At 36.0% G+C, this 20181-nt stretch overlaps 1 protein-coding gene across 1 annotated transcript in view; it reads left to right on the top strand.

Annotated features, from left to right (window-relative positions):
- LOC122810599 (H-2 class II histocompatibility antigen, E-S beta chain-like) overlaps positions 1-20181 on the top strand; it is an 88619-nt gene that overhangs the window by 6450 nt on the left and 61988 nt on the right. Inside the window, exon 2 of the mRNA XM_044082175.1 lies at positions 8844-8909. Within this exon, the coding sequence (XP_043938110.1) occupies positions 8844-8909 (66 nt within the window). The remainder of the gene's footprint in view (positions 1-8843; positions 8910-20181) is intronic.

Below are 20181 nucleotides of genomic sequence, written 5' to 3'. Positions count from 1 at the left end.
GAAGCAGCACATTGTTGCTCGGGAGTGTTTACTTCTAGATCATCATCTAACCTGTTCCCTCCCATTAACATCTTGAGGGTGAGATATTCATCGGACTCACCCCCTCCCTTGGGTAGCATCATGCAGCTGTTTTTCTGGTCTCCAGCATGGAAATTAGACTTTGCCATTGTACTATAAGTGCAAGCATTTCCTTTGTCCCCAGGATGGGTACACTTTTCCTCCCTGACTCACTATCCAAACTGTTAAAAAATACAAACAGCAGCTGAGATTCTGTTTTCAGCATCAGTTCTTCTGCACTGCACTGATGTACTGTCCAAGTGAGGGAATGTAAGTTCCATATGCATGCACAGTACATCAGTGTATCAAAGACAATGCACAACACAGAAGTGCCCTTATACAAATGTATTATTTAAGAAATGTAAACAATTTCTTTCTTAAATAATGTAATTGTATAATAATAATACAGACACTCACCTGGTAATCAAACATAAAATAAAATAAAATAAATAAATAAATAAATATGGAACACTAACATTATACTCAAACCACAGAACTGCCAAATAACAAGCTTGTTACTTTGAGGTTCATATAAAAGAATCTTGCAATAACAAGGTTCAAAAGCAATCATCCACCCATAGAAAAAAACTTGAAAATTATGACTTATAACGTCCTATTTGATTCTGGAAAGCAATTTATATAGCATAGTATACTACTCATTGGTACCAGCCACGGAGGTGCAGCGGTAGCATTGTTGCCTCACAGCAAGAGGCTCTCCCGTTCGATTCTCGGCTTGGGTTAGGAGTGCCTTCTGTGTGGAGTCTGCATGTCCTCCCCGCGGTTGAGTGGGCATTCGAAAGACATGCGTTGAATGGGCATGCCTTTGTTGAAGGTTGGGCATCGGGCTGACAACTCGACACCATAAAAAAAAAAAAACAACTGCCAATCATTAGCGGACTGGAGTTCTGCTGTGGCGACCCCTAACCGGGAAAAGACAAATAACAACAGTATACTATTCATTGGTGTCCCTCACCATTTCTGTATCAAACTGCATATAAAAACAACTAACTACTCTTTAGGACAGTACTACAATTGCCTTCTAACATAAGTCAATGTTTTGAAGCAGTCACTAAACCTACTCTGGCAGCTGGTGATTCTTCAACAAAAGAGACTTTAAGTATTTTTCCTCTGTTTATTTGCTAAGTTTTTCTGCATAGCCAGCTATTTTGAGCATTTTCTGGCTTGTTAAATTTGATTTCTGCATTAGTAACTGTATTTAGAGCACAACCTAGAGCTGTTTACTGAATTTCCTGTTTGCACTTATTTTTAAAATCGTTTTTTTCTCAAAACTTGCATTTTATCTGTCTTTGGCCTAGCACTCTTGTGTGGGGGCATTTACTGCACTGTTATTACTTGCTGATACTTGTTAACCTCTGCTATCTCTGAAAAAAATAAAAAAAAATCTTGCTTTTTCCCACTTTTCTGAGATTTAAAAAAGTTCATTTACAGGCTTGCTGTTCTTGAACTGTTTGTAAGTTTCTGTGAGGCCATTTTTTGCTTGGGCTAAAGGAAAGTCTCTCTGTTGATCAGTGGCAGTGAAAAACATTGAGCAGCCTGTCTGCCCCTGTGGGAGTGGTTACTGACTTGAAACTGTAGTTTTATTGGCCATTCTGGGTCAATTCCAAAACTCCTTCATCTTCCTCTCTTAAAACCCTCTTTTGCGTGTTTTTGAGCATAGCGCAACAGCGCTAATTGGGTTTAAACTATTCCTGGCTCCACAAAGTCTGCTCTTCACTTTTTCCCTTAGAACTGCTCTATCTCTCAATTTAAACACCATATTCTCATTCTAAGGCCCTTCACTGGTCCAATTAAGTAATCCTACAAGTTAGCACTATTAAACCATAAGCACTACTTACTCTTATAATCTCTACGATTACCCTGTCCTCTATTGGTCCATCTTAAATTCAGTTTCCTATTACTCTAGCATGTCCAAAGGTCAGTCAATGGTTTCCTCTCCAGTCCAGCTGGTGAATCTGGGAATTTTGAGGCAATGTTACAACTGTCTCATGTACACGGACAACCCTCTCCTCCTCCAAACAGGTTCAAATATATGTGAGAGATGCAACTATTTAGCCAAACTGGAGGCTGGGCTCTCTCATCTCAAAACTGGTGTAACCAGTCAGGAGGAGAAGGTAACCTCACACAACACAATTCCAGTATCACATAGTCCCACCACATCAGCGAACCAAACACATAAATACACAAAACATAGGCTCTAAATAAAAATCTACCCAAGCAACAGAGACCTCCAAAGCAGACATCCAAGCAAACGCTACCTCAAAACAAAACACACAACACATAACCCACAAAGTCAGTGTGCCAAGCAGCCACAGCCCTTAAGGCTGAATAACACACCTGATACTCTTGTTATAGGTGACTATTGTCAGACACTGACATCCCGCTCACCAGGCTGAATAAAGAGAAGGTCACAGTGAGCTGCCTGTCGGGCAGGATCCGCCACATAACGCAAGCACTCAGGTCACTCCAAAGCAAATACAAATATGACTCAGTCATTGTACATGCTGGTGTGAATGACCTGAGCTCCTGGACTACATGAAAAGAGACATAGAGGAGCTCTCTGATCATGTAGCCCAGGCTGGTATGACCCTGAGCTTGAGCAGCATCTTACCCTCACCTAGAATGATGCCACAGTACAAAGGCAAAATGATCGATTTTAACAATTGGCTAAAATTTTGGTGTCATTCATAGGGGATCCAGTGTCTGTCAGCCTGGGATGTCATGCTCTGCACCTGTCACCACTGGGCTTTCGGATATTGGCAAAGGCTCTTGCCACCCCATAGTGCCTTTTTAGGCAAGGCTCAAAAGTCAAACCCACCCCCATAGACAGCACAAGGAACAAGAAACTAAGGGTAATGCTGCTAGTCTTAACCTCAAGATGCATGCACTCAAAGCTCTCCTCAGTATGGAGAACATTGATATCTGTGCAGTGACAGAAACCTGGTTCAAGGCTCCAGAGAGCACCCCAGCACTACCAGGCTATACCTCATATCTTGCTTTTCGGCCCCAAAACCCAGACCGAACCACAAAAGGAGGGGGAGTTTCCATATTTATCAAGGATATCCACACCTCCAGGTTAGTGGCATTGCACGAAGTATCGGAGACCATCCATGTGCAACTAACAGTGGGCAAGACTGCTTTTCAGTTTATAGCATCCTACAGACTGCCCTCTCAAAGTCAGGAATCCCATTCGGCTTTCCTGAAAACACTGGAGAACATGAAGATCTCTTCGAACACCATTATATTGGGTGACTTCAACTACCCAAACATTGACTGGAAGCACTACTCAAGCCCCAGCACCTTAGCCCAAAGATTCCTGGAAATTATAAACTCAAATGCTATGGAACAACTAGTCACCACTCCCACAAGAGGGGACAACATACTAGACCTGATCATTACCAACATGGGGACTCTATGCTCCACACCAGAAGTATATCCCTCATTGGTAAGATCAGACCATAAATTAATTTCACTGGATGTCCACATCCCCCCCACCCAGCCCAGAAAACCACAGTGAAAAACTTCTCAAAGCGAACTTCTCACTTCTCAAAACCGTGGAATCCTTCAAGGCCCCAGGGCCAGTGGAAACTACAGCCCAAACTGCAGAATCCTATATAAATGCATTCTACGGACATCTCCAGGAATGCATGGATCATGCTATCCCAAACAAAACCAAGACCCAATCATCCAAAGGCAGGCGTCCAGTCTGGTGGACCCCTGCCATAAATAAACTGTACAACAGAAGGAGGAAGCTACTACATGATAGAGCAAGGAAGGCATCTCTGATCAGTACTAGCAAAAATTACAATCCTCATAAAATCCTCCAAGGCCAGCTTGAGAGAAAAATTGCACAGGACACCAAAGACAATCATAAGGCTTTTTCAGTTATGTTAGAAACCTGGGATGCAACTCCCAGACTTGTTCTGAGTTGATTCTAAATGACAAAAATACACTGAACCCACAGACATCGCCAATATCCTGGCAGACAGGTTCAGTGCAAACTTCTCCACCCCTCCCCAAAAGAGCAAATATCTATCGCAGAGGGCTGCCTCCCAAACATCTCAGATGCTCAGGTGAAGGCTGAAAACACTGCTTCCATGGGACCAGATGGCGTCCCAGGTTCTACATGAACTACAAGAGGAACTAATCCCTCAAATAAAACAGCTATACAATCTCAGCCTCACTACAGGATATGTGCCCACAGAATGGCGTACAGCAACAGTGGTCCCACTCCACAAAGGTGGAGCATCTACGGACCCTGGAAACTATCGCCCCATAAGCCTGACTAGCTTAGTCTGCAAGACTATGGAGAGGATCATCATGGAGCTCATAAACAAAGACATTGGGGACCTACAGACACTAGATCCTACCCAGTTCGGCTTTGTCAAGGGCAGATCCTGCCTTTTGAACCTGGTTGACTTCTTTGAAACAGTCACCAAAGCCATAGATGAAGGGAAGGTAGTCCACACAGCCTATCTGGACCTTGCAAAGGCATTTGACACGGCATCATAGATAAGCTATCCAGCTTAAATATAAACCCCTATGTCACAAGATGGGTAACTGGCTCAAAGACAGAACCCACAGAGTGAGAGTTGCTGGAGCCATGTCAGACTCAAAACCCGTCACAAGTGGCATCCCACAGGGTTCTGTCCTGGGACCACTCTTCTTTTGTATATAGTTTTCTTAGGTACAGACAAATGACTGCAAACTGGGCCATAATCAACTCTCCAGCTGACACAAACATCCTTCAAAAGGTCTCACAGAGACAGATAACTGGTGCCAGCACCATGGTTTAAAGCTAAATGCCAAAAATGCATAGTCATACCCTTTGGCCCATTAAGTACAGAGAAAGTTATTAGGGACCTGGGGACCCAAGTTGATAGCAATCTCTCCTTTGAAAACCACATTGCCAAAGTGGTTAGAAAGACCTTCTACATAGCCCACCTCATCACGAAGGGTTTCACATCTAGATCAAGAGAGGTAATCGTGCCTTTATTCATCCCTCATCAGGCCCATCATAGAATACAATGCCCCTTTTGGGATGTACCTTACCCGACACCTGCAGCAATTAGAAAGACCCCAAAAGTATCTCACCAAGAGGATCAAGGGTCTCAAACAGATGCCATATACTGCTCGGTTAAAAACTCCAGCTCTACTCAGTTGCATACCTATGCCTGACATACAAAGCTATGTCAAATCCAGAATTAATGGACATGCTCCACCTCAGTAAATCTAAATCCCTTAGAGCCACAGGACTTGAACCTCAGCACAGAAATAAATAGAACTTGCTGGAGGGACAGGTTCATAACCCAGAGGCTTCTGGAATAGAATTCCAGTTCATGTGAGGCAGAGCACCTCACTGAATCTCTTCAAGAAGAATCTCGATAAGTGGATGGGGGATCATAGGTTTGTTCACTATTAGACAGAGGCACAGTAAACTAAACCTTAAAAAGGCACAGTATACTCAAATCAAGGCAGATAGCCTAGTATGAACCTATGAACCTATGAACCTATAAAAGGGAGCACACAGAACTACTAATACACTAAATGCACTGACAGGAAACTTTACATTAATTAACTGAATAATTAATGTGTTGGAAATACTAATTTGATAATCATAATTTCAGTTTATGAGTTCTCAAAATGGATTTTAAGAAATTTTCCTTATTGTTTTTGTGTATTTGGTTACACCTCAAAATGTATTCTTGGGAATATCTCCGCACACTGGGTGTGTGAAATATCAGCAAGATACAGGATACTGCAGTGGATTCATAGCTCTGTGTATATACCGTAGGCATTCCTCAGCAGAGTACACATCAGTGTATATGGTATGTGGGTTTGCATGCTCTATCATTCTCCTTGGCCTCTTATATGCACCCTGAAAGGTATATAAGAACTTTTCACATGACCTTATATCTCCTTCACCGCTGCTAACAAGAATCTCTTTCTGTGCCTTGCATTTCTGATTCCAGGCACTGTTAGCAAACATTGTGTGCCATGATGCAGTAGTGATACACCACAGAATGACACAGTGAAGTCCTGCATGATTTATAGACAAAGATACACAATGGGTAAGACATTGTATACAGTTTTACCCCATTGTACAGCCACATTACTCCAAGTATGGGGTAGACATGAAAATAACATTCCCCCATCTTTACACAATTCACAAAGTACCATCTGTGTACTGGCTGGTCCTAACAGAAAAACCTGCGAGACTCCAGCTGCATGGAAGACATAGGTTGTCATTCTTGTCAATACAATGATCCCCTTCCACTGCTGATCTGTTGCTTGGCATACATAGCTGTCCATTATATGTGCTATAGCAAAAACAAAAACAAACAACTCCTTTGCACAGTAACACTGCTACCTCATGCATACCTTTCCCTTGTACCATACAGTTATACTGCTGACTCTCTGCTAATGGTAACTTCCACAGCAGCAGATCCCCTCATTACCATAATAAGGTAATGACCCAAGTTCTACCATTATACCTTATGGAGAGCAATGCTGTTGAATTCCATTTGGGAGTGGTAGCATAGCGCAGTGGTGCATGGGATATGTAGTTAATAAGGTATGTCTTAAAACTTACTTTACTTACCATCTGCTCCCTGGTGTGCTATGCACATGTCAGGGTCTGAAGTGAAATATGACAGCTGGAAATGTTTGTAATACTGCTCTACATGGTATGTTTTGTGCCCCAGTGTGCCTTTCACAAACACAGGCATTCCTATGTACACCATGCACAATAATGTGATTTATATCTATGAATCATGGTGCAGAATGTTAATATACTAAACAGAGTGCACAGACTGTGTGTGCACATCTGTGCTGTATGTTTATGATTCCCAGAGCCCATTTCATTTTAAAGTGTTCTCAAATTTCAACAAGGAACCCATTGTCTTTATCTGAGCTTTATTTATCTATGCATTATTTTACTTACTGAATAAGACCCATTAGACATATATGCTATTATTATGGGTACGCAGGCAGTGCTTCTATAGTTATAAGACATACTCAGAGGTGCATGATATTCATATTAACTCAAACCAGGCATTATTCTACAAAGGTCGCTAGGAATTCACATAATTCTTTAGATGGGATGCTGGTCTGGAAGCATTCCACTCCCAGCAACTTATGTAAAACTATGAAATCTAAAGTCAGCTGGACCTCAGACTCAAAATGCTTTTTTTCTTTCATGACTGTCTGGAATCTCTCACAGAAATGAACAAACTGACATATTCATAAAAAATAGTGTGCCCCCTGAATGTCTCAGAAATGCATTATTTAGTTAAAATACATAATACAGTATTGTTTAATAAATGCTGTGTAAACACAATAAATATGTTCAGTGTCACAATTTATAGCCATGAACCATGGCCCATAATGGTGATGTATACCTCCCCCCACCATACTTTATGAACTGAACAAGTGCAAATTGTATTGCTATTATATATGCTTTACTGTGTATTTACTCATACTTTATGTTGTATCATTTTCTCCAAGTTTCATTCGAAGTTCTCTTTTGTGAAGCCAGTCCCTGGGGCTCATTTCATATATGCATCCTCTTACAGCTCCATATGACAACTGGATGGTCTAAGGCAGCACAGTAATTATGACCATGCAAATCAGTTTCTATTCAAGTATATAGGTTGCATGGTCATTCATTGCTGTGTCTTTGTGCTCATGTGGTAGATGCAGTTTGTTAACTTTCTTATTGAATTCTGCTGACACTAAAACAGTTCCATGCAAAGCATTGTATTCTCAAACAATGAGGCTCAGGCAACTCCAGGTACTCTTTTAAGTTTAGGTGAGACATAGCAGACCCTACATATACTTCTGTAATGTCAGGCATGTTGTACACAAGCAGTATTCCTTAATGAAATAATAGTGTGCATATGTAACATAATTTACTAGACAGCGTATTGTAGTACTGCTGTTACGTTCAGTGAGTTGTACTAGTGCCTTGGCACTATAAATGAGGGCATACTGTAGGAAACATAATGTTAAGGGCAAATGTACAATATAATCTATTCCTTTATTATATAGGTAGGATAATATTAAAGGAGAAACCTCTACTGCACCCTTTATTAAGGTATGTATTTGTGGCAACTCCTAGCAGGAAATGTTTCCTTCTTTATAGTCACTGTTTTCTTTAATAAATTATATGCTATATTTTCACTGCCCTTTGGTGTAAGACATGTTCGCCAGATACTATGTGATTACGTTATTTCCTTGGTGACAGAATAAGACTATAAGCTTATCAAGTCTACTCCCCATTAAGCGCATTTAAAGTTCTACCTGTGCATTTAAAGTTCTACTTGTTGTCACCAGATGGGAATAGCTGCATTTCTGTAGTGCCCACTGAAGGGGTATACAATACACATACACAGACCCCTAACCAGAAAACAATATCCTCTAAATGCACCAATACTGAATGTGTGATTTACTACAATGTCAGTGTGTGCTAACTTTGCAGTGTACTGTAACAGGGGATCCTTATCTGTATAGTGCCCTTTCACTGGGAACCAACAGTGTGAGCTTTGTTAAGATTAGCAGTCCATAACCGACTCTCTAGAAAATTTATTTTCCCTTTTAGCATTGTTGCAAAAACTGTGAGATGTAAAAAATAAAAGAAATGTATACATTGTCTCCAGAATGTATAATTTAGTTGAAATGCATTATACATTATTAATTAATAAATGGTGTATAAACCCAATTAATATGTTACATTGCAATACTAAATTAATTAATTTTTCTCACTTTAGAGCCCATGGCTCTTTCAGAAGATGAGAGTAAGAAATTATCCTTCAGTATTCCAAGAAAACCCAAAGGTATGTGGATTATGATTCTTTGATTTGGTAGAGTTACTGCAGGATAGTCTTTCTCAATTAAAACAAAAGTATTTCTGCATTACCCAGCTTATGCCCCTGTGTATAACCTTTCTGTTAATGTTTGCCATTGGCTTAATGAGAATGTCTCTCTGTGTGGAACAAACTATAACACAGCAGGATACATAAGCAGCTAGCACTCCCTGCATTGGTTTACCTAAAACTCAAATTCAGTGAAGGATATATTACATATTAGAAGCTATACTTGTCTTCCACACTATTACTAAAATTATTTGATCTCGGTACATTTGGAAATCACAGTGCTATTCTACATAGCCCATGTTGTAACATAAGTAAGTAGGACTGAGACTTCATAGAGAATGAAAGACTGAGCAGCAGACAGAGAAAACAGTGGTATAAATAAATCAATATATATATATATATATATATATATATATATATATATATATATAGGTGTGTGTGTGTGTGTGTGTGTGTGTGTGTGTGTGTATGTATATTATTGTAGTCACTAATTCTGAAGGAACATCTTCTCAAATGCCAAAATCTCAGTAAATTCTCACTGAAACCTCATTTACCCAAATCTTCGCCCTTCCATTTCCCCCTATCCGTGTATACTGTCCCTAACCCGAACCATGAATTTAAACAAAGCCCTACACATTAACTTCTGAAAAAACATTTTCCTTAACAGTACCACTACACAATTTACTCAAAAACATACTACACATACACAAATACACACCGACAACACTAAACCTGCTTACCTAACCCTTACTCTAACCCTAACTCACAAACACTCATACACAAACGAACACACCCCCACCCCTCCACACACACAAAAAACAGCCCCTCCCCTAATGTTGAACATTTCGGCATGGCTGGAAGTTTTGGCATTGACATACTCATCCACTTACTACAACCAAAGAAAGCACAATCAGTGTTCTTCCTTTTTGCAAATTCTGCATTTGGAAAAGTGTGTGTTTCATAATAAGACACAGCAGTATACTTGTTGAGAAAATAAACATTCATCAGAATGAACTGTCTCCATACATGTATGTATATATATATATATATATATATATATATATATATATATATATATATATATATATATATATATATATATATATATATATATATATATATATATATTCAGATTTATACATTAACTCCTTATATTGGAACGTGTAGTTTTTGTTCTGGGTAAAGGCAGCATAGTAACCTATCATGGCAAAATGTAACACGTGTTCACATGAAGCCAACAAGGTAATCACTTATGTGGAAATGGGTGATACCACAAGTATTATCTCAATAGTGAACGTGCAAACTGGGTTTGACTTAAGGCAATGTAATGATTCCTTGTGGTCCTCTGAAAGTATTTTCTCCTGTTACTACAGCATTGCAGTCTCTGACAGTCAGTTTAGGGAGTTACTTCTGCATAAAGTATCATTTCACACTTACAGTAGTGGTGTGAGAATAATATCATGAGCTGAAACAAGGCTGCATTCAGTTGCACTGACAGCAATTAACTGAAAACTGACATTTGTACAACTGCAACTTCATTAGGCAGTTTAGAGCAGATAACTGGGACTTTCATCTCGTTCATCTTACAGTTTCATTACCTTAGTTGTCCTTTGCATAGTCTGTGACTAAGCAGAATTCACATAACCAGCACTCTCCTGAGCTGCTACTGAAAAATAACGGTCCTTGTCCATAGTGAACTTACTATGTTAAAATTTAAAAAAAAAAATGTGTGCCCCAATACTGCTGCAGCCAATTATTTATTTATTTTGATTAAAATAGTCCATTGCTAGTATGATTAGTTAATGGCTAGAGTATGTGGGGGGGGGGGGGGTGAAACCATCCACATTTATCAGACTAGTTCCTGCTACTTTGCTAGGAAGAGTCCTGCAAGTAATATAAATGTGGTGACTTCACTGTGTAATCCCATTCCCTTTCACCCTCAGGGTTTTAGACCCTGTACCTCCTCAAAAGCGTATACTCACTCAAAGACTAACGATATTCTAAATAAAAAATGTATATATATTTGCATTTGGTGTAGTCATGAAGCATTTCTTCTTAACTGCCTTTAGTGAGATTTCAGTTGGTTTAGTGTATTTCAGACAGTTGTGGTAAAACTGATTGGTAAAGTTCTGAACTGGAGGCCTGAAAGTGGAAAAAAGAGCACATGTTTAAGAGATGTTGCAGAGTCAGTACGATGTTTAAGGAAACTATATGAGTACATGTCGGAAAACGTTAGCAACAGCCAATCACCTGAGAGAGAAAGAGTGAGAGAGAGAGAGAGAGAGAGAGATGGGGGGATAAATATGGAAGCAGCCATTGCTGTTTTACTGGGATTCTTCTTTAGCAGCCTGTTTAGCAAGCTCCTTTTGTTAAACAACATAATCTGTTTTCTTTAAGAGCACAGTGATCCTCATCATGAACCAGAAAACAAAGTGTTATTTGTACATCAAGATTCAGAAAAAGAGAAGGGGCGTGGCTAGGATGCTGAACTGATAGCTGCACTTCATTTCAGCTCTCTTACCTCAATACAATTCCTGACAGGAATTTTACAAAATAATATTTAATTTGAAGAAATTTTTATTACTAACTTATTTCTAATAACTCTGAGCATCTATAAGAAAAATTTTATTGTCAGAACTTGAATAATTCCTGTCAAATTAATTACTGGAAAATCAGCACCAATATCAGCTTTACAGCATGAGTCATCTAAGGAATACAGCACAAGACTCTTCTCTCAAAAAAGACCTGCAGTCTCTCATTACAAATATACAGGAACTTACAATAAAATCGACAAGATGGACAATAAAATAGATACTTTTAAAGAAAAGTGCTCACAACAACTGGAACAGCTTCAAGAAATGTTTACACAGCAGAAAGGACAGATATCACTTATTGAACAGTCATTAAGTGACATTGACACTAGAGTCCAAATAGAAGAACAACAAACTGAATTCTTACTTCAACAGAATACATATTTACTAGAAAAGCTTGATGATATGGAAAACCGAACAAGAAGAAATAATATTAGAATATATGGTCTACCAGAAAAATCTGAAGGGGACAATATGATAAACTTTCTTACCACCTGGATACCAGATGTAACAAAAATACCTGAAGCTCTTTCATATGGTATAGAACGGCATAGATCACTAGCAGCTTCTGGAAATGCTTCTTCTCCGGTAAGAACAAGCCGAGATCTATAATTGTGAGACTTTTTTCTACACAAGATAAAGATCTTATATTAAGAAATGCTTGGGCAAATTCTCCCATCAAATACAATGATTCATTAATAAGATTTGACAATGATTATTCTTCAAAGGTGGTTTCAAAAGAAAAGAATTTCTACCAATAAAAAACCTTGAAGAAAAAGCAACTGAAAGTCCATCTTTTATTTCCAGCAAGACTGAAAGTTTTTCTACCAAATGGAATAAAAATCTTTGAAACAGTAGATTCAGCAATAAAATACCTTACCAACAACAACATCCTAACACATGAAGAATCTATGGACTGGACAATAAGTACACCGAAGAGAAATGCTGAAGTAAATAATTGGAAAACTGTTGAGCAAAAGAAAAAAAAACTAAAGGACAAATAATCTTACATATGTTATATTCTGTAAAAATCTAAATAATAATACTAACAACAAAAGAAAAGTTCTTACTGTCTTCAAGTTACACCGAAACAGGTACTGTTTTCATTTATATTTTAAATGTCAAAATTAGCATACATGTAAATACATTTATCTCAAATCACATCAATATACTAAGCATAATTTAAACATTACTCTATTTTTCATTATTATCCATCTATTATTTTCATATTCTTAATCAGAGTAATCAATGCATAATAATGTTCCCAAATAGTTTATTTATTTATTTATTTATTTATTTTCTCTCTTTGTGTTTTGTTGTTTTTATTTGTTCTCTTCTTTTTATAAAATCTTCATTAACTTATAATATTTTAATCAGTATATGGTTATATTGCTTAATAGGTATAGTAATGGCTGCTATATAACTTATTATTAGTTACATCCCTGATAGTATTACTTTTTATAAGTTAAAAGTGTCCCTGTTTGGATAAACGCTAATGCTGGGCAGAAATGTGTTGCTTTTGAAATGAAGTATTTCAGTTAGGATGTATCATAAGACTACTTTAAATAATCTTAAAAGATGTTCTGCCTTTGACCCATATGCACATACTGATATAGTCCAGTGAAAAATATGTTTTAAGTGATATTTTGAGGCTATAAGTCATGTGTGTTGTGGCTCCAGACATCCGGAGTTGAAAGATGCTTGTGACTAGCTTAGATATCCTGTTGTCTTTTCTTTTGTAGAGAAATAAGGCATAGCATGTTTAAAATGCAAAGTTTGACAGTTGTGAACACTACTCCGTAAACTAGAGTGCTTGCGTGCACACTACATGAGTTTGTCACCAAATAAGAGAAGGGAAAAGAAAAAAGAAAAAACACATACCTTTTCCTGCTTGGTTCTCGAGACAATTTAACAGCCACAAGCATCACTAGAAACTTGAGTTACTTATTGCTTGTCGCATTTACTTGTGTACGCCATCCCCTGACTCTTTCTAATTGACGTCCAGTCAGAAAATAAGCTAGGTTCACATTTAAAGATACAGAAACCTAAATTCCTTCTAAGGAAACATAAATAATATAAAAGGTTCATATAAATATACACAGATATTTATTTTTGAAGCACTTTCAGTTTATGGCTACTGATGTCTTCTAGCACCTTGATAGATAAGGACATATATCTGCTTGTCTTTCTATCAGTTTAGATTTCCAGACATTTTAGCTATCCCTTACTATGTTTTATACAGCAGAGTTTAAAAGCAGAAATTAATCATCAGCAAATAAAATCACTGCTGTTTTACAAATTCTCTAAAGAAACTAGTAAATGTCAAGCAACTGACAGGTTTGTTTTGGGGAGGGTTGCCATTTCCACGCTGGTGCTCCTGCAGAATACTACTGATGTCCTGCTGCCAAGGTATGCCCTCGGGTGGGCAGGTGGGATGCAACAAGAAGGTTGGATGTGCATTTGGCAAATCAAACATATAGATGGCGGTATGGTATACTAGATGGAGAAAGTGGAAGCAATGATTGTATAGGCAACTATAATGAGTAACATAACAACAGTGGATTTGACCCAGTGTGTCAATTATACAATGTTTATATCCCATGTGGCTTTGGGCTTTGTCGAAGCATCTGTGTTTTACACACATATTGTGTTGGATCTGATTTGAGTGGAAGGGGGAGAGGCTTAGCCCACACCCTAATTTGTTACTGGGTTGCCATGCATTATGGGCATGCATTGTAGCAGGTACTCAACAGGCTATCCATCCTTAGATGGCTCATGCTTTTCCCGTTTGCTCATCTGAATGGTGACTGCGGCTGTGCTCTTCTTGTTATGTTGCCTGGCTGTGGCTTCACCCTTCTTATAATATTGCCTGGCTTTTTACATTATCAAGAATGACACAATACTAGTGTATGCGGGTATATCATGTTACTGTTAGTGTGGACCAGGATGCTTGACAATGCAACTATGATTCTTGGACCTTTCTGCAGACGGGTGTGTTGTCTGGCAGTTGAGAGCCTGGTTGTTCCTGATCAGCGGACCTGTATTTTTGTGTTTCAATGTGACTGCATGAAAGGATGCCAGTATTGGTCTGCAAGTTTGGTGGGCAGTAGATTCGTTGGGGATTGATTTGAGGAGACACTTGTACTATGGCTGGGGCACTTGACATTTGATAAATGTATCCTCTCAATGATGCGTTCTGTCTGGTCATTGGCTGTAAAACAGCTTTTCTGAGAAATATTGTTGTGGTGCCAGTTAATGATTTGGATTAAATGTTTCTTTATACAGTCGTGAAGCAATTGCCAGGATAAAATGGTACTCTTGCAGTGCATGGATCATCGTGGCTGTCCTCCGATGTTGGAGGAAAAACAAGCTTCTTGGACACCTTTTGACGTGGTAAAGGTGTTACCCCATGGTTTGAATACGTTTTGTCTCTTTGCTGCAAAATGGGTTGGGAATTTTGGCCTGTAATATTTTCGTACATGGTGGTTTGAATCTTGGCAGCTTCCATTGTTTTGATGTGTTCTCCAGTATACTTTTGTTCAGTCATAGGATTGAATTACTGGTGTTGAGTAGGTCAGGATTGTATCTCCAGCACTTGTTGTCAGCAGATAGACTCACTGGTTGGGTGTCAGTCTAAGCTGTGGGAGTTGATGTGTGATATACATAGATGTTTGCTTTGAGGGTGTGGTCAAGTTCGCTGCAGTTTTACCTCTGTACTGTGTCAGTTTTCATTGTGCAGGGTCCCTCTGAGGGTTGATGGAAGTGTTGGCAACAAGACACTCAATCAGGTAACAACATTATGAGTGGTCTCTTGGATAAGGGAGCTGTCTAAATTGTGATCTTGTTGTCTCCAGCCATGGGAATTGTCATTGAAAAGCTGAAAAATGCAATCAGAGGAACATATTTAATGTCTACTAAAGAAATATTAATATACTTATACATTGTATCGCATTTCAGTTTATGTTAAACATGAAATATGATGTGGTTTCAGAACTATTCATGTTTTTATTCCAATATGACTTTGCAAATATTAATTTAAACACTGGTTTCGGACTTGAGTAGTCTAAAACAATTGCACAACAATGGTACTGTATTATACAGTAATGTCAGTAAATAGTTTTCAACAGATGTATGAAATATACAGTTATAGATTTTAACATGATGTTTATTAATACCCCAAATTATTTTGAAATGATACTACCTTAATCTAAATATTTGTACCTTCTTGAAACCTGCATAGAAGTAAGTATTATTGAATTACAATAAGATGAGTAAAGAATATATGTATATATTTTAGCTGATTAGATTATCTTAATATATTATTCAATTATCTTTATTTAAAACTAAGAGGATAAGAGAAACTGATCCAAATATTATTTGTGAGGGTAGAAAGTTTGTTTGGTTAGATTCACTAACCAAACGAAGAGGTATATTACCTCATAGCAATAGGGAATGGTTTTAAGGTTAAGAATTACAAGTTTGGAAGTTCTTTGTTTTTTTTTTATTCTATCACTTTGGTGTCACTCAGAAACATGCAAAAATCATACAAGAAAAACTTTTTGAATTCTGTATCCAAGATGGAACTAAGAATAAACAATATTTACATAAACTCACACATAAAACAAACTCAAAACTAGGAAATGAAATGTTTATCCATAAATGTTAATGGTCTAAATAATAGTAATAAAAGGAGAAGCCTATTCAAGTACATAAACTTACATAAACCACAAATAGTCTTTTTACAAGAGACACACTTATTAGATAGAGATATAAACAACTTAAATATTAATAATTACACAGTACTAATAAACTCTCAATACAAAACAAAAAAGAGGAGTAGCTATACTACTTGCAACTCAACTATAACACCTAAAATAATTACTACTCATCAAGATACATCAGGTATGTTTTGTCTAGTTTCAATAGAGTTAAATAAGAGAATCTATACATTAGTAAATCTATATTGGATCCCAGGACTAGGATTAAAACAGTTAAACAGCATTTTGAAGAGATAATTCATTTAACTAAGGGTAGCCTGATATTGGCAGGAGACTTCAACTGTATAATGAATGAAAAAGATACAGATTCTAAATCCAAAAGAAGAAAACAACCCATCTCTAAAGCACTATCAAAATTTATAGATACATTGTATTTAAAAGATATAAATGAATTTGCAGAACCAGACTCACTAATCTTCACATTTTATTCTCATAGATATAAAACTAACTCTAGAATTGATAGAATATATGTTGCCAATGACCTAATAACAAAATTGACAAAGTCAAAATCATAAATTGTCCTTTATCTGATCATAATGCCATAGTCTTTGAGATAGAGCTTACACCATTTTATTCAAATCCCATTACTAGGATACCTTCCTATATCACAAAATTGAGAGATTTCAAAGAATTTTATGAAGAAACAATCAAAAACTTTCTAGAAATAAATTACACAGAAGATATTTCAGAAATATATGTCTGGGATTCATTAAAAGCAGTTACATATGGGAAGATATTATCTTGGTACATAAATAAAAGGAAGTTATGGAATAAAGATATGCTAGACTTACAAAACAAAGCAGATAAATTGAAACTGGAAATACAAAAGGGTAATGCTACTGAAGTTCAAGAACTTACACAAATCAATAAGAAGTATACAGAATTGCTACACCATAAGATTATGATTAACTTAGAAAAGATAAAAATAAACTCATACTCTACTAATTCAGCACACCTGAGATACTTAACTAATAGAACAAAAAAATAATTAAATCTAAGCAAATAAAAGAAATATTTATTCCCAATACTAACAAAAGAGTTACGGAACTAAATGATATTTTAGAAGCATTCAGACTCCAATTTAACATTGATAATTCCATAAATACTCAAGATACACCTACTAAGGATATAAAAAATACTTAGAAAACAATATTCATATTAAATTAACACAAGAACAAATAGACATTATAAACAAACCAATCAATATGACAGAATTAAAATCACAAATTAAAAAGCTCAAGACAAATAAAGCACCTGGCCCAGACAATATGCTACCAGAAATGTATAAATTAATACCCAATCAAGCCATATCTTTATTATTAAAAGTATATGATATAGCCAATAAAGATTTGAATATACCACCCTCTTGGAAATATTCATTGATATCCCCAATTATCAAACCAGATAAAGATGAGAAACAGTGTTCCTCATATAGGCCAATATCATTACTCAGTATAGACTACAAGATGTTTATGGCTATATACGCAGATAGGATCAAACACTTTCTTCCTTTCTTAATTCACAAAGATCAAACAGGTTTTATTAAAGGAAGAAATACTTCAGATAATATTAAAAGAATACTAACATTAATAGATTATAGCAAACATAAAGTCCTAAATTTAAATGTAATCTCATTAGATATTAATAAAGCTTTTGATTCGTTAACTGGAACTTTCTTTCACTAGTTTTAAAAGAATATAACTTTCCTTCTAATTTTAATAATCGTATCCAAATACTATATGAAAAATCTACTGCATATGTTAAACTGGGATCATATAGATCAGGCCCTATAACAATAAAAAGGGAACTAAACAAGGTTGCCCTTTATCACCATTGTTATTTGCATTACTCATAGAACCCTTTGCAAATCAAATCAGATCAAACAATAACATAAAGGGCATTTGTATTAATAAAATGTTAAACCTTAAAATCCAACTCTTTGCTGATGACATACTATTAACTCTCTCAGATGCAAATGAGTCTTTGAATGCTCTATTTAACTCCATGAATAAATTTCAAAATATTTCAGGCTTAAAATTTAATGAAAACAAAACTAAAATTATGCCCTGTAATTGTAAAAAAAATAATAATATAAACAAGAGATTTTCCAAATATATAGTAACAGAAAGTAAATTATTATATCTGGGAATAAATCTACTCAATGAATTAACAGATTCTCTAATATTTAACTATAATAAAATACTAGACAAAATAGAACAAACAATTGGTTACTGGAATAAATATATCTTTTCAACTGCAGACAGATTATATCTTATTAAAATAATCATATTTCCCAAAATATTATACTTAATACAAAATTTTTCATTGCCACCTCCCAAATATATTATTCAAAGATACAATAAACTAATTTTAAATTTTCTATGGTTTCCAAATAAACCCGTATAGCCTTAAATAAACATACGCCAGATTGGGAAGATGGCGTAATTAATTAACCGGCTGTAGAGTAATATATTACCACATCTGTTATTAAAAACATAACACTATGGTTAAATAATTCATACACACCTATATGGAAACAAGCCCATGAGCAGATTTACATAGAAATCAATTATAATCACATACAAGACAACTTAACAGTAATACCATCACCCCTTATATGGATGTTAAAAGACTATTTTTAGGGAAAAGGAATAATATTAATAAATTGCCATCAAACTATGTAAGTTCTACACTTTCAGTGTTCAGAACATATATAAACAAAATACCAAATATTAATTCTTGGATTTTTCTTATTTTCCTATAGCTTTTACACCAAATATTCTAGATACATTCCAAATATCTAAAATAAATATACTTAAAGAAGAAACATTACTCTTTTGGCATCAACTTATAGAGAAAGGAAAATTCTAACAAAGGAACAGATAATTTATAATTATAATATAAATAAAGACAATTGGCTGTTTTACAAAATCTAAGGCATTTTCTTATAAATAAAATAGAACAAATGCAACCTTCAGTTAGACATGAAGCTCCAAAACTCATTGAATACCTTATTCTTATCACAAAACAGCCTTATCAGGGTACAGGTTATTTGTCTAATATCTATAAAATTGTTAAAAACAAAAACTATCATGAAAAATCATACTGGGATTATTATACTTTAATAAACAACCATCCTCCAGTTGAAGAAGAAAAAAGTAATATTCTAAAATCTTCCAAATTTTCTACATTATCAAAGTACTGGCAATTATTCACTTGGAGATATCTACACAGAAGTTTCTATACACCACATAGGTTAGCCAAAATGTATTCTATTGAAGATCAGTGTTGGAGATGCCATACCAAGATAAAAGCAGATTGGCAGCATGTTTTTTATGAATGTATATGTCTCAATATGTACTGGAAATCCATTAATTATTTTTTTCAGACTGTTTATAATGATAATTTTCAATTAACAAAGTCTTTAATTTTATTCAACTCTCCTATTCCAAACTGTGTACCAAAAAAGACACTAAAATCCTATGGTCACTATTGGCAATTTCACGTAAAATCATAACTATACACTGGAAAAATGAGGCTTCGCCTACGTTCAAGGAATTTGAGACTTTAACAACAACAGTTGCTCACATGGAAATATTAACAGTGAAGAACAGAACTAAAAGATCTACTTCTTACTATTACTCTTGGATGAAAGTACTGGAAATACTTGAAAATATCGAAGAAGATATATCATCTTATGTTTCTAACTTTATATAATATAGAATTTCAATGTTATTTGCATAGACACCAATGTAAATAGTTATATAATGGTTTGAAGTTAGTAATGTTTTAGAATTGTAAATATGTTATTTATCTTTATTTCATGTAATGTTTAAGACATCTTATTTGAAATAATAAAAAAAA

Source organism: Protopterus annectens, chromosome 9.part0 (assembly GCF_019279795.1).
Source record: "Protopterus annectens isolate FY-2018-M chromosome 9.part0, PAN1.0, whole genome shotgun sequence".
NCBI classification, from domain to species: domain Eukaryota; kingdom Metazoa; phylum Chordata; order Ceratodontiformes; family Protopteridae; genus Protopterus; species Protopterus annectens.
This window is presented reverse-complemented; position numbering and strand designations above follow the sequence as displayed.